This window comes from Phaseolus vulgaris, chromosome 11 (genome assembly GCF_051622355.1).
Source record: "Phaseolus vulgaris cultivar YP4 chromosome 11, ASM5162235v1, whole genome shotgun sequence".
Taxonomy (NCBI): Eukaryota; Viridiplantae; Streptophyta; class Magnoliopsida; order Fabales; family Fabaceae; genus Phaseolus; species Phaseolus vulgaris.
The window spans coordinates 51,910,451-51,925,411 of record NC_143508.1 but is presented as its reverse complement, the minus strand read 5'-3'; the positions used below and the strand labels follow the sequence as shown (position 1 = coordinate 51,925,411).

At 34.5% G+C, this 14,961-nt stretch overlaps 2 protein-coding genes across 3 annotated transcripts; one reads left to right on the top strand and one right to left on the bottom strand.

Annotated features, from left to right (window-relative positions):
- The first annotated feature begins 1,125 nt into the window (after positions 1–1,125).
- Positions 1,126–1,808, top strand: LOC137821126 (albumin-1). Its single transcript, XM_068625573.1, has 2 exons — positions 1,126–1,247; positions 1,352–1,808. The coding sequence occupies exons 1-2, from the start codon at positions 1,196–1,198 to the stop codon at positions 1,675–1,677; spliced, it is 378 nt and encodes a 125-aa protein (XP_068481674.1). The 5' UTR covers positions 1,126–1,195; the 3' UTR covers positions 1,678–1,808.
- A 6,764-nt stretch (positions 1,809–8,572) lies between these two features.
- Positions 8,573–12,476, bottom strand: LOC137828627 (Ribosome recycling factor). 2 transcript variants are annotated; one of them, XM_068635286.1, is made up of 9 exons: positions 12,338–12,476; positions 11,975–12,210; positions 10,381–10,527; positions 10,173–10,288; positions 9,982–10,073; positions 9,824–9,845; positions 9,663–9,731; positions 9,118–9,186; positions 8,573–9,031 (listed from the first exon to the last, which is right to left on the bottom strand). In XM_068635286.1, exons 2-9 carry the CDS (start codon positions 12,162–12,164, stop codon positions 8,951–8,953), a joined length of 786 nt encoding a protein of 261 aa, XP_068491387.1. In that variant the 5' UTR covers positions 12,165–12,210; positions 12,338–12,476; the 3' UTR covers positions 8,573–8,950. The 2 variants fall into 2 exon arrangements, with proteins under 2 accessions (XP_068491387.1, XP_068491380.1); XM_068635279.2 differs by having other exon boundaries at positions 11,975–12,223; positions 12,338–12,470.
- Positions 12,477–14,961: the final 2,485 nt, after the last annotated feature.

Below are 14,961 nucleotides of genomic sequence, written 5' to 3'. Positions count from 1 at the left end.
TACGGACACAAACACAAAGATATGTACAATCTTTAAAATATAGAATACAAGAACACGGATTTATATAATATATAATTATGAATTATATAAATAGACAATAAAGATTTATGTGCACAAACATATTTCAACTTTTTTTAGTAGAAAAATATTTTTCATGACTGGTTCAAAAGGATTTATACTCAACCCCATAAAACCGGCTCAATAAGGTGAGGTTTGCACCCACTTATATACAATGAAAGGCTCTAATCTCTAGTCGATGCGGGATCTCCAACACTTATTTTTATAATCATAATAAAAATTTATATAATAAATTTTAATTTTTAAAATATTAATATATTTATCTTTTTTAAAATTATGTTAAAACTGTGCTAAAATTATTAGTAATTCAACAAATATTTTTTAAATTAGACACTTTATCGATATGTGTTTTACTAGTGTCATATGAGTGTCGTGTCTAATATATGTATCCGACATGAAGTAGTGTTTGAGCCTCATTATTGACACTTAGTCTCTTTTTGTCCTTCCGTACACTCTCACTCTTCTTCAGAAACACAAAACCAAACATGTGTTCCTTTGTCTCTAATATTACTGAAACAATTACAACAGTAGTGTGAGCGAAGAAAACATAATACTGGAGTAGTGCTTATAACTTATTTAAAAAGTTAATTAATTAATTAAATAAAGTAATTAAACATTTTTTAAATTATAATAATAATTATATAAATTATATTCAATTACAAATAATTAAATACACAATTTTAAAAATAAATAACATAAAAAAGTATATAATTTATGTTATTAAAATTTATGATGATTTTTTAAGAAAAAAATTAAAATCTATGAGTGATTTAATGTATGTAAAAAATATTAATATTGTGTTAGTGATTTGTGAGTGATCTGAATTTGTAGTATTTTTTAAAAAATATTAAAAAAGTAAGTTTTATAAATTTATATTTATCTTTAAAAAAATTAAAAAAATAAATAAAAATTATTTTATTTTATAGATTTTAGTTAAATAAATTTTTTTGTATTACTTTCGGTTGGATAATAAAAATGTTACATTTTTTACATTTATATTATATTATTAATCTATTTTCTTTTAATGACACAAGACAAAATGGCTATAAATTCTTACCTAGAAGAAGGCAAAGTAACACACCACAAACTCTCAGAATAACAACAGCAAAATCAAAGAATGGGTTATGTTAGGGTTGCTCCTTTGGCTCTCTTCTTGCTTGCCACTTCCAGTATGTAACTTCCCGTTCTTCATCATTTCTGTTTATATATTTCAGATCTACACAATATTATTATACATACTTCATTTCTTCTGACTCTGAAATTTCATTTTTAGTAATGTTTTCGATGAAGAACATAGAAGCAGGTGAATGTCCAAAGGCTTGTTCACCGAATACGAGGCAACCATGCGGGTCAAGTGGTTGCTACTGTATGCCTACTTTAGAAGGTGGTGTCTGCCTTCGTGGAATTTTACCACCAGTGGCAAAGATGATAGATGAACATCCCAACTTATGTAAATCTCATGATGAATGCATCAAGAAAGGAAGTGGAAACTTTTGTGCTCCTTATCCCAATCACTATATGGATTATGGTTGGTGCTTTACCTCTGATGCTGAAGAACTTAAAAGCTTCTTGGTCATGCCTAGAGAAATCTCCAAGTAATGTGTATGTTTGTGAAAAGTGGTGATGCATGGTGATGCTTGATGCATCTACTGCTATAAATAAAATGAGTGGTCATGCATGGTGATGCATGATATATCTACTGCTATAAATAAAATGAGTGTTTCATCCTAGTTATACTTGGTTTGGTTCCTGAAGACTCCTCTAACTTGAGTTAAAAACTGAAAAACGTTTCTGTTGTTGGAAATATATAAGAAGAAAAGAGCATCAAAGCATTGGCTTCTACAAAACAAACAAACTTCTCATAGGAATAAATGTCTCTTCAAATTCAACATGGGGTTGTTAGTTTTCACCTTTAATTTTCCTTCAAACTATTGTTCAAACCTTAATTTTCTTTTCACCGTGGCTTCAATGGCTTCACGCCTGGGATTTGTAGCATGAATTTGGTAAACTATTGAATAGTGTAGTAAAGGTTGCAACAGATACAAAAGTACAATATTTATAGCATGAATTTGTCAAAGAGACAATAGTGTAAAGTTCCGGAGTAGGAGAGAAATTTTGGAAAATTAGAAATTTGCACCATAAATTTGGCAAAACGTGGATTAAGGTTTTTGTGAGAAACAAATAATGGTCACTAAAAATAATCATAGACAAAAAATAATTAGTTATTATAGTGACTAAATTAGAGACTATTTTAAAAACTAAAAAAAAATGGTTTTTAAATTAGTTTTTATTATTGTTAAATAGTTTCTAAATTGGTATCTAATTAGCTACCAAAGTTTTAACTACCAATAAATTAGATTCTAAATTTGGTAGAAAAACTTTGGTTGCTAATTACATACCAATTTAAAAACCATTTAACAATAAGAGATCCGTCCTTTATTGCGCTCATCCCTAAAGTAAGAGATTCGTCCTCGCTCGATCAATTCAGACCAATATCTCTTGTTGGTGTAATATACAAGATTATTACTAAAGTCTTGTCAAGCCGTATGAAGAATATTATGCCGTTTATCATTGATGACTGTCAGTCAGCCTTTATTAGTGGAAGAGGTCTATTGGACAGCGTTGTTATGGCCAATGAGATCCTTGAGGATATAAAGAGAAATGGCAAAAGCGGGGTGTGCTTCAAGGTGGATTTTGAAAAGGCATACGACTCGGTGAGATGGAGTTTTTTGTTCGATATGCTACACAGGCTAGGCTTTCATGATAAGTGGATCTCGTGGGTTAAAGGATGCTTGGCGTCATCGTCAGTATCTGTGTTGGTTAATGGGAGTCCTACGGAGGAATTCAAACCTTCTAGGGGATTGAGACAGGGAGACCCAATGGCTCCATTCCTCTTCTTAGTGGTTGTTGAAGGTTTAGCAGGTTTGGTCAGACAAGCACTGAGAACGAATGTCCTTAGGGGGCTCAAGGTGGGAAGAAATAATGTCGAATGCTGTCTGCTACAGTTCGCAGATGACACACTCTTTTTGTGTGAGGATTCCTTTGATAGCATTTTTACAATTAAGGCTATCCTTCGGTGCTATGAGATTGCATCGGGTCTGAAAGTCAACTTTCATAAGTCCAAGTTATCCGGTATTAAAGTGGACGGTTTTGCCATGAGCACGTATGCTAAAACTCTGAATTGTAATACGATGAAGCTTCCGTTCCAATATCTGGGGGTTGAGGTGGGGGGTAACCCGAGGAAGATACAATTTTGGGATCCGGTAGTTAAAAAGGTCGAAGCCAAACTTAGTTCTTGGAAGGGGAGATTTCTTTCAATGGCAGGACGAATTTGTTTGTTGAAATCAGTGTTCACAGCCATTCCTCTGTTCTATCTCTCCATTTTCAAAGCCCCTGTAGCAGTGTACAATAAAATCAGTAGCATCCAGCGGAAGTTCCTATGGGCGTGGGGGAAGCAGACTAAGTCGATATCCTGGGTAAGCTGGGATAATGTGTGTAAGCCTCTAGAGCTAGGAGGCTTGGGGGTGAAGGATATGAAGAAATTTAATGTGGCCCTCCTGGCTAAATGGAGATGGAGGCTCATGAGTAGCGAAGGAGGTAAGTGGAAAGAGATTATATCATCTAAATACGGTACAGGAGCAGAAAATATGAACCTGAGGTCGAAGTACCAATCATGGTGGTGGAAGGATCTCACTAAAATCTGCGCTGAGGGTGTCGAAGACGGTTGGTTCCAAAAGGCCATTGGGTGGAAAGTAGGTAATGGAGCCAGAGTGAGATTCTGGGAGGACGTGTGGCTTGGGAACGAATGTCTTAGATCGGTTTACCCTAGACTCTTCTCCTTGTCTCTTGATCAAGGTAAAAGGGTGGGGGAGGTAGGAGCATGGGAAGAGACTACCTGGCAGTGGAATCTGAACTGGAGGAGGGGTAGGTTCCAATGGGAGACGGATATGGAGGAAGAATTCTTGTCCAGACTTAGTACGGGCGTTGTGTGGAAGGATTCCCTCGACCAGCTTATATGGAAGGGGGACCATAAGGGTATGTTCTCTATTAAGTCAGCGTACTCTATGTTGGATAATCACCAATGCTCAGCTGCAAGAGAAGGTGTGTTTAGTCTCTTATGGCAAGCTAAAGCCATGCCCAAGGTGCTTACGACAGCCTGGAGAATTCTCATCGATAAAATTCCTAATAGGGTTAATTTGTTGAGAAGAGGTGTGCAGGTGACATCAACTCGTTGTGTTCTTTGCAACCTGTCGGAGGAATCCTCTCAACACCTCTTTCTAAAATGCGGTTTTGCTCAACAAGTGTGGTCTCAGTGTTATAGGTGGATAGGTATTCTAGGTGTCCAAAATAAAGATCTCATGAATCACTTTATGAATTTCCAGCTAACCCATTTGTCCAGTCAACAGAATCAAGTATGGTTAGATTTTTGGGCGGCCGCTGTTAGCTGTATTTGGGAGCACAGGAACATAGTGGCTTTTAGACAAGGGGTGCCTGACTCCGATGAGATTTTCCAAAACGCGCAGCTACAGTCCTGGTTGTGGCTAAAGCACAAAACATCAGCTTTCTCGTACGCCTTCTCGGACTGGCTTTTGTATCCGAACCAGTGCCTCCTCTTGGTTCGCTGAGTGGTTCAAGCATGGGCTGGAACAGGTATGGCGTAGTAAGGAAGTGAGGGAGGTTTTTTAGAAGGTATAAGGTGTTCGCGCCTCATTGAGTTCTGCTCTACCAAGCAATTTTGATGGAATGTTGCAAAGGGAGTTCTTGGAGATCGTAGGTCATGCTGGGAGCCGATATGGATGGGCATTTCCTTGGGCTGTAATAGTATACGAAAAGGAGCTGATATATCTGGACACGAACACCATGTGTGTACTGTGGGGTTCAGCTGAGAGATTTGTGCGCTTCTAGAAGTTAATGCATGGATGAAGTGGGAGAGAGCAGAAGACAAGAATTGTTATGCAGCCTTTAAAGTAGCGGGCACCGATTATGCGTGCGTAGTCGGTGGTCGCCGAAGGTATGCAAAAGGCCAACATGATCACCGGTTGATAAAGCGGTGGTCTCCATAGGTCAACATGATCGTCGATCGATGAAGCGGCGCTCCCCATATGGGTGTAGCCGGTGGTCGCCGAAGTTATACAAGGTCACATGATCGCCGGTCGGTGAAACGGTGATCTTCATGCGTGCGTAGTCGGTGGTCGTCAAAGTTGTTATGCAAAGGTCAACATGATCGCCGGTCGATGTAACGGCGATCTTTATGCGCGCGTAGTCGGTGGTCGCCGAAGGTATGGAAAGGTTAACATGATCGTCGGTTGATAAAGCGGCGTTCTCCATAGGTTTACATGATCGCCGATCGATGAAGCGGCGCTCCCCATATGGGTGTAGTCGGTGGTCGCCGAAGTTATACAAGGTCACATGATCGCCAGTCAATGAAACGGTGATCATCATGCTGCGTAGTCGGTGGTCGTCAAAGTTATGCAAAGGTCAACATGATCGCCGGTCGATATAACGGCGATCTTTATGCGCGTAGCCGGTGGTCGCCGAAGGTATGGAAAGGTTAACATGATCGTCGGTTGATAAAGCGGCGTTCTCCATAGGTTTACATGATTGCCGGTCGACGAAACGGCGATTTCCATGTGTGCGTAGTCGGTGCTCGTCGAAGATATGCAAAGGTCAACAAGATCGCCGGTCGAGGAAGCGGCGTTCTCCATCTGTGTGGAGTTGGTGGTCGCCGAAATTATGAAACGTGTATGGGTAACTCGTCGCGTGGCGAGGAGAATGAGGAATGCCAACACTGGGAAGCCACTTTTGGCCACAATTCTATACTGGCGAGTCAATACAGATGAATAGCAAAAACAAGAGATTGGCTGGTGGACATTACTCAAAAAACACAAATCTCCGACTTATGCAGCTCTGGCCTATGTTTTTTGTTGCTAGGCTATGTAGTGTGAGAGGAGGAAGAAGGTGTTGTGGCATGTGGGGATGATTGTTGACGTTGTTGATTCTGTGTGTTCTTGCTTTCCTAGCGTTATTAGAGGTACGGTGTTGCTTTAGTGCTAGCGTTTGCAGCGTTTTATTGCAAACAGCTCAACCTCTTGTTTCTATGAGGGTGTTTTATGTAAAAGGGTTGAGATACCCCTTTGTATCTCCTCTAATTTTAATTCCATTCTTTGCTGATAAAAAAAAACAATAATAGAAACTAATATAAAAACCAACAATTTTTTTAATTTATTTAATTTATAAAATGATCTCTAATTTAGTTATTATAATAACTAATTATTTTTTATCTCTAAATTTAGTTTTTATTTCATGATTTTCTTGTAAGGATATTAAATGATTTTCTTGTAAGGGTATTAAAGTTTTGTGGATAAGAAGAGAATGGAGTTAAGCATAGTGGGTCTTCCTGTCACCCATCCTTGGTTGGTAAAGGGTGTCATTTGCTTACTTTGTACTAGGAAATTTTCTTCTTTTTGTATTTTTCTTATTTTTTGTTTCAATTTTTTTAAACAAATTTCTAGTTGCAACACGTGTACAAATATTTTTACTTTCATTTATATATATATATATATATGTTAAATTTAATTTTTTGATTAAAAATAATAATTTGAAAATCATTCAAAAATTCATCATAGTAGATAGAAAAATTCAACTATCCAGAAACTAAACTCTAAATTAAGAGAAGGTCAGACTCGATAAATACTCTAGCATTGATTGTAAATAGGTTTTTTTCTTGAAAAGCTTTCAGTTTTCTCCAACACTCACTTGTTTTCCAAATAGGGTAACCACATTGGGATTGGAATGTGTAGCTAAAGAAGAAGAAATGCACAGTGATGAAATTGAGAAAGCTGGGACATTGTGGTAAAGCAGCAGCCAATTACCTTTGTAATTTTCATGTGGCCAACATTTATTTGTTGTACCATGTTTTGGTAAGTCTGGTTTCTCTGTGTCTAACAATCTCAAAATCCATTTTATTGAGTAACCATTTCTGGTGCTGTAGTGCAGACCCATGATCCTAGCATGCTTCATACAATCGATTTGATAAGTATATTTTTTTTTATAAAAAATTTCATGTTAATTATACAATTTGACATAAAAAATTTCATGTTAATTTCACATCTCAATCAACAACAATCATATGTCAATTTCAATTTGACAAATATGTTCACAGTCCGAAACATCTAAGACTTATGTATTGGTGAGTGATGGTTTTGCACACATTTCATATCTTCAGAACAATGATAAATCTGAACTCATTGTGGTATGCTCAATTTCCAAATATAAATTAAATTACCATTTTTTGTGATCATTCGAATTTTGTCTTGCTGGTATTTTCAAGTTTGTTTTCCTGGGATTACTGCTAACTTTCATACTTGCTTCTTCACATTAAGAAGGGCTTCAAATTTCATGGCTTTAGGTGTGTAGAGAATTTTGACATTAATTCAATTTTTTCCATTACTGAATGTGTTTCAGAGATTATTTGGTTGTTTAAGTTTACCTTCCATCTATAGGTTCCAAAGGGTTGGGTAGAAGGAGATAACAAGTATGACAGTCTTGATTCAAGAGATTTTGGTCCGGTTCCTTATGGCCTTAGGTTGTTTCTCCCTGCATTTCAACAAATGACTTCTTGCACACTATCATTTTTGGAAAAGACCATTTTATCCCTTTTAAAAATGACTTTCAAATTACTCTTTCTGAAATATACTTTCTGGAACACGTTTTATGAATTATTATTCTTGAAATTAAAAAATTGTATTCTGGAAAGGATATTCCAGAATAATTTTTTTCCTTCCAGAATTCTTTATTCTGAAAACACATTTTGCTTCCAAAACCCTTATTCTGAAAATACTTTTTTCTTACAGAACTCTTATTCTAGAATCATATATTACATAGAATGTAGGGGTACAGAAGAAAAATGTAGGGCGCAGGAAGACCCATGCCTTATTAGAATGTAGGGGACAGGCCATTCTGGAAGGTAAGTTTTTTACCACACAAGCCTCCACTTCCTTTTCCCTCTTTTTTTTCTTCTGTCACCTAATCTTTTGATGTTCTGGATGTAGATATTACCTTCTAAACAGTTTGGACCTTTCTGGGATAAATGATCTGAAGCCAAGCATTTAATCATGGAAGCCACAATCTTCAGCATGACTCTGTTTAATTTTGTTGGACTCAGCAGTTTATTCCCTAGACTGGTGCATTTTGCTCACCAAATGATTCAAATTGCTACATTTTGCATTTTAGTAACTTATAAGGGTTGGTCCATCTGTTTTGATGCCAAGCTAAATTACTCCACAAGAATTGAATACAATCAATTGTTAATGAAACTTTAAAAAAAAGAACCTAAATGCAATTAATAATATTTCATCAAATTTGCCACCGATTTTTTGAACTCACGGTAACAAACATTATAACTGATCATCAAAGTAAAAGATTACAGAAAACATTCAAGCAATGGCAATGACAATATCAAGTCTACCAAACAGGTGAAAGTGAAACACTGAACTTGATGCCAACAAATGCTATCATTGACTAGTAATTGAGTGTCAGCTTCAATTACCTTATATCCCCCACTTAAATCTATACATAGTCTCCATGGTTAGAACAGAAAATTCACAAATTTGGACTAACAAAGGGAGTTACCATATAAGCACAAGATTTTGATCAACCATAATACATAAACTGCACCAAAGTGGCAACTCCTGGGGACTCATCTTTGATGCGTTAAAAAAATTGCCAGAACACTAGAAGAATAGTCCTCAATTCTAATGGATATAATATGACTGATGAATGACACTCAGCTAAGACCAGACAAATCTCATGCCCTAGCAAATTATAAGGAGAAATGAAGTAGTGAATTCTCTCCCAAAAAATAGCAACAATCTCAACCTTGAGTAACTTCCTTCTCTTTTGCCTTGCATACATCTTCCGCAGTCTTGATAAACTTTTTGGTCAAATCATCAACCTATAAGAAGGCAATATCAGAAACTAAACTACCAAAGCTATGGAACTTGGTAACCTTATAAGTTGCAATAAGCATATATAAGTTACCTCTTTCTCCAGTCTTTTTATGTCATCTTTGGGGAGACCTGAATACAACTTCTTTATCGCATCCATTGCCTGTAAAATTAAAAAAATATAATCAGTTTAAAGAAAGCTATGGCAAACTTTTAGAAAAATTTATGCAAAGGACCACCCTTTTTAATTAGAAAATATAGATAACCCAGAAAATTAGGACCAGGCCCTCCTGTCTTAGCATTTTTCTATGCGTTGGAATAAGTTATCTGCTCAAATAATAATAAAAAATCATGTAATTTAGATCAGGACATAAGCAATTTCTACTTTTGAAGAGGTGAACAGACAGTTAAGGAAAAGCACCAATTCCATATTTGAAAATTCATCAGAATGTTTGAGCACAAAAGGATGTTAAAGCACAAAAGGTAGTGTTAATCAATGCCTGACCAAAACAAATAAAGTTAAAAGAAAGCCAAAAATATATTTATCTTTTAGAACAAGAGAGAATTCAGTTTTTTCCACAACTACTCTGTTCTTAATCCCTATGGTAAACCTTCCATAAAATGTCAAGAACACGGAACCTTTTGCCGAGCTCTTCTAATACTTTGACGAGCATCTTCACATGATTTAGCAACCACCTTAGTCATAGCCTGAAACAAATGTAAACAGAAGGATATAGCAGCATAATATATGATGAGGTTTAAAGTGTAAACAATAACTAAATGGGGTTTAATGAGTTTACCTGCATATGCTCTTTGGTCAATCTGGTCATTTCATGGTGAAGTAAATTAGTTAATTGATATTGAGCTTGAAAGTCAAATTCTTTAATAGGTACTATTATCCAACCAAATTCACTCTGGCAGGCATGAGTAACTGAATGTCAATAGAATATGTGCTTACGGTGGAATAACAGCAATCAATCTTTCACCGTCTGATTTAGGATTTAAGCCCAATGGAGACGAAACAATGGCATTCTCTAATTGTTTAAGTGTCTGCAGAAGTTTGGCATATCATGTCAAAAGTAATACAAGTTAAGTTACTAAGCAATCTACAAAAAGTAACAACAAACTCCCACTCCTAAGGTAAAGTACCTCTGGATCATAAGGGTTAACAGACAAGGTTTTTGGATCTAGGACTGAAACAACAGCAAGCCGATTCAAAGGCATCTTCAAGCCACTAGTTTCAACAATAATATGATCAAGCATTCCTGTAGAGACATGCACGAAATTATCATGTTTGAGTATTATCTATCGAGGGAAACAGATGATCTGTAAGCAATTGTGACTCGCGTTAATATACCTGGAGATGCTCTTCCTGTTCGTAGCTTGCTTAGCTCTGCTGATAATGCAGCCATTGCAGCCTCCATCTGTGAGACAGCATTTGCCTTGATAGTAGGACCAACGTTTGGTGGAACGTCAATTGTACTAACACCCCCTTCATCCCCCCCTAAAGTGCATAAACCAATACCGATTAAAATCAAGTAACATCTCTAATGAATAATAATAGACATAAAAAAGTTATGCAAAGCATAATAATTCGACAAAGAAAACTGTTCAGGCAAGCTATTGAGTATCCACATGTTCCAAGAAAAAAATTCCACATGAACTTTAAAATCTAAAAGCTTGAGCCTTGGATTTAGCTTATTGCAATTTGATACCAGTAAATAGAATTGCATGCCTCATAGTGTTGTACTTACAAATTACAATCATGAAACTTTGCAAACCCTTATTACTTATGCATTTCATTTTCACAGGCCAAAACTCAACTCGAAAAGCAAAATACCACCAAACAACCACATTTGTTGGAGACCCCACATTAGCTAGAAAAATGACTGAATTAAATTTTGTAAGGTTAAGTTTAAAATCACTTTCTAAGATGGTCTTTAAGTCTATCTTAACACTAGATGATTCTTATGTTTTTAATGTTGAGACCAAACCTTGAGAGAAAAGAATGAGATTGAAAATGAGCAATGGACAAAAAAATCTTCAAGGCAGGTGGTGTCATCATCATTGAAATAGACACTTTAGTCAAGATTCATCTAAAGACTAATTATTAGAAGGTTTTAATTTATTCTTCTATAATCATAATAGAAACATACATAATAAATTTCTGAATTTTTAGAAAAACACTATGTCTGCCCTTATTAAGGTTGTGTCCGAGCAGTGTCAGTACTATGTCAAAGAACAAAAAACTGTATTTTTCAATTAGATACTTCACTAATACTTGTACCAACACACCATTAAAGAGAAAGTATCCGAGCTTCATATTTGGAGCTTCATTTTCGATTTTTGTACATGATTTTGAAACCTCTTTTAATTGATTCAAGATATAAGAATCATTGGATTCACTCACATAAAAGCTACAGAACACAACCGGTGTTCAAACCAAAAAATAGCTATAAACGAGGTGAAAAATTTAGTCTACTGAGCATCGGGAAAATTTAAAAATTTAATAAGATTATTTTCTAATTATTTGTAAAACTCATTTTCACAAATTTTGCATGTTTGTTATCCTTTTTGGTTCAGAAATCAATCGGATTTCACAGTTTTCATACAAGTGAACTTAAATGAGACAAGTCAGTCACTACTTCGGAAGGGTCAAATTAATCCCAAATTAAAATATAAAGGACCACGATGACAAATCTTAAAAATAAGATAAATAACCAAAAATATAATTTAATCGTTATTATAATACTTTTTTAAAGCAAATCATCATCATAAGACTTAGCTAAAACTGCAATTTCAAGTTAAAATCATCACCAAAATCACCTACCAAACTGCCTCTACATGTCCAAACTCCATTTCCCTCCTTCAAAAAAATCATCAAACTCGAAACCAAAAACAAAAGGGTATAAGAAAAAACATTACTTTCCCTTAGAGAAGCAAAGACGTACTTGACTTTCGCCCTTTGGCGTAGGCTCTGCGACTTTCCGCAACAAAATTAGGCGTGGTCGGAATGGAGAACACTCTGCTGCTATCACACATTTGAATGGTAGACACGTCACAAGCCCGAAGAACAACACGTGAGGCTCGAACGCACAACATATTTCGGTACGAGAATGCGCGCCTAACGTAACCAGACATCACCGTATTCACGAACGCCGCTTTGATTCTTGGTTAAATTCAGTGTCTGCCAGCAAATACTGTGAAATTAACGAAGGTAACAACACCATAAAGGAATCAATTTCTTACAAATATTGTGAAATTAAATTATGGAAAGTTGATATCTGTGTGAAGAGAGAGAAAAAAGCACTAACGTTGATGATCTGATTCCGATGATCGAAACGATGACTCTTCTCTGTAGCTTCTTCCTTTCGGGATTGGTTTTAGGGTTTATGGGGTTTTGGAGGGAGATGTTGAAATGGGCTGGCCGGCCGGCCGGCCACTGCCTCGGCCCAATATGTGGGCCCCGGCCCAAAATCTGCCACGAGTGATCAGGCCCTAATTTAAATTATAACAATAATAATAAAATAAAATAGTAATTGATTACATGAAGAAAACTAAATAATTGTGGAGACAATTAAAAAATTCAACAAGTAAAAAACGATGGAATTTATCATATAATGCATTGTCAGTATTTTAAAAATTGAAAAAATAATTTTAACCTTCATTTTTAGAGTCTATATATTTTTTAAATGAATTTTTTCCCTTTTTGTATATGACTTGTGGAATTAACTCAAATGACATTAAAAAAAATGCTAACAACTTCATTTTAATAAAACATATAGTAGTGAAAAGAAAGATAAAATAGTTTTCAAATTTATTTTAAAATATACATTTTTAATATCAACTTTCAAATGAGTAATTAACTTGATTTTTTTAATAGTTTTAATTAAAAACAGTTAAATTTAGTGAAAAAGAAGGGTAGTTAATTACCTTGTTTTGGTTGTTTGATGCTAATTTGCCTAAATTTTCTCCTCGTTTGGGCTCAAATTCAAAATATATCATTGTCAAAAAAAAACATACCAAATAAAAATAAAGGATTTTTCTTTCACCACCTCTATAATTTCTATATGTATATTTATTATTTTGCTTGCATTTAGGATTTGAACTGAGTACCAGTTAGAAAATATAATTTACTACTCATTTTAACATTTAAATTAATCAATATAATATATTTAATGCATATCATTACTTAATATAAATACATTCAATAGATATCATTAATTATATATATATATATATATATATATATTCATAAACAACTAAATATAAAACAAGTACCTATATAAAATGACATTTAATTATAGTGATAAAATAATAATCATATTTCTATTCACCCATACATATTGTATATTCATAATATATGTCATAACATATAACATATAAAGTGAAAGTAATTAATTCCAAAATATAAAGAAATTAATCACGGGATCTACATTTACATTCCATAATATATAACATCAAACTCATTATTAAATTAGCACTTCTTTCACTTTTTTTTTTCACTTAAAATCCAAGAGAATTGAAAGAAATCAATATTCCATATAACTTTTCAAAATAAGATAAGTATTGTACTGATAGGATGATAGGGTTCGCACAATCGAGACTCTGCCTTGGCACCCGGTTCAAACTGATCGATATGACCAACAACGAGATTGATTAATGAGATCCAGCGAGACGAATTAATGACCCAACGTATGTTAATCTCCTTTTATTAGGTTCATTAACGATAATGGGCCCACAATAATTATATAAATAAGCACGGATCCTGAAGGATCAGGTACGCAATCATCTAATGCTATATACTGAGTGTCGAGTGTTGAAGTTGACTTGAGAGTCGAAGTGTTTTTTGCAGATACCATTTGAGACCAAAGCTAGCAAGGAGGAGTGGGAGAGCAAGAGCGTAGGAGTCCAGCCAAGTGGAATGAGTGAGGTGTCGACCAACTGATCGAGGAGTGTTTGAATCGTTCTCTTGGTTATAACTCTGTTCGAGAACAAGTATTGAACACTTTCATTGAATAACACCTAAATAAGTCTCATAACTAATTAAGAGAAATCAAGATTGCCTAGTTAATCAAAATTACCTCTAAATTAAAATGAATTGAACTTGATGATGTTAATTCTGGAATGAAAATGTTAAGTTCTACATGTTAATTTTTGCATAATAATCCACTCAACGAATTAAAGATAGCAAACATTAGTATCTAATTGTGTAAATTTTACATAGTAAAATAGAGGTAGTATTATCAAATGACTTTAATTTCGTCCAACAAAATTATTTCCACCTAACGAAATTGAAATAGAAATTTTTCTTTGTCAGCAAAATTCTAGATATCCAAACTTTCCAATAGAAAGTTATATTTATTTATCTTAATAGGATTACACTTTTAAAAATATTTTTAAATTTTAATACAATTTAATAAAAGTGTCATAGTTGTTTAAGTTATTATATGCTTGCATGAAACAATAAAAAAGATAAGATTATATCAAATATCTAAGACAAATAATACGAAATAGTTATTATCAAATAAATTTCTTTTAACCAGCAATAAAATATAATAGAAATGAAAGTACTAGGGGTATTTTAACCTATGTACAAAAAATCTCATTATAAAAGAGGTGAAGTTGTCAGAACAAAAATTGGCCAAAACATGGTCATATTCTGCACATATAGAACTAATAAGTCTAAACTTCAATAAAAAAATATGCACATATACAACATACTACATCTACCAGAAAATAAGCCAACAACTAAGTCCAAAATATAAAACATGGCAGCTCCATAGAAAGTATGTGTTAGAATATATGATCTTAAATAAGAGGGGGTGAATTGTTTATAAAAGATTTTCGAAAACTTTTAAAGTAAAATGAAAGCCAATGAAGAATCACAGAGAAAGAAACTAAGGAAATCAACCGGTTGTTTTTATCAACAGTTAAT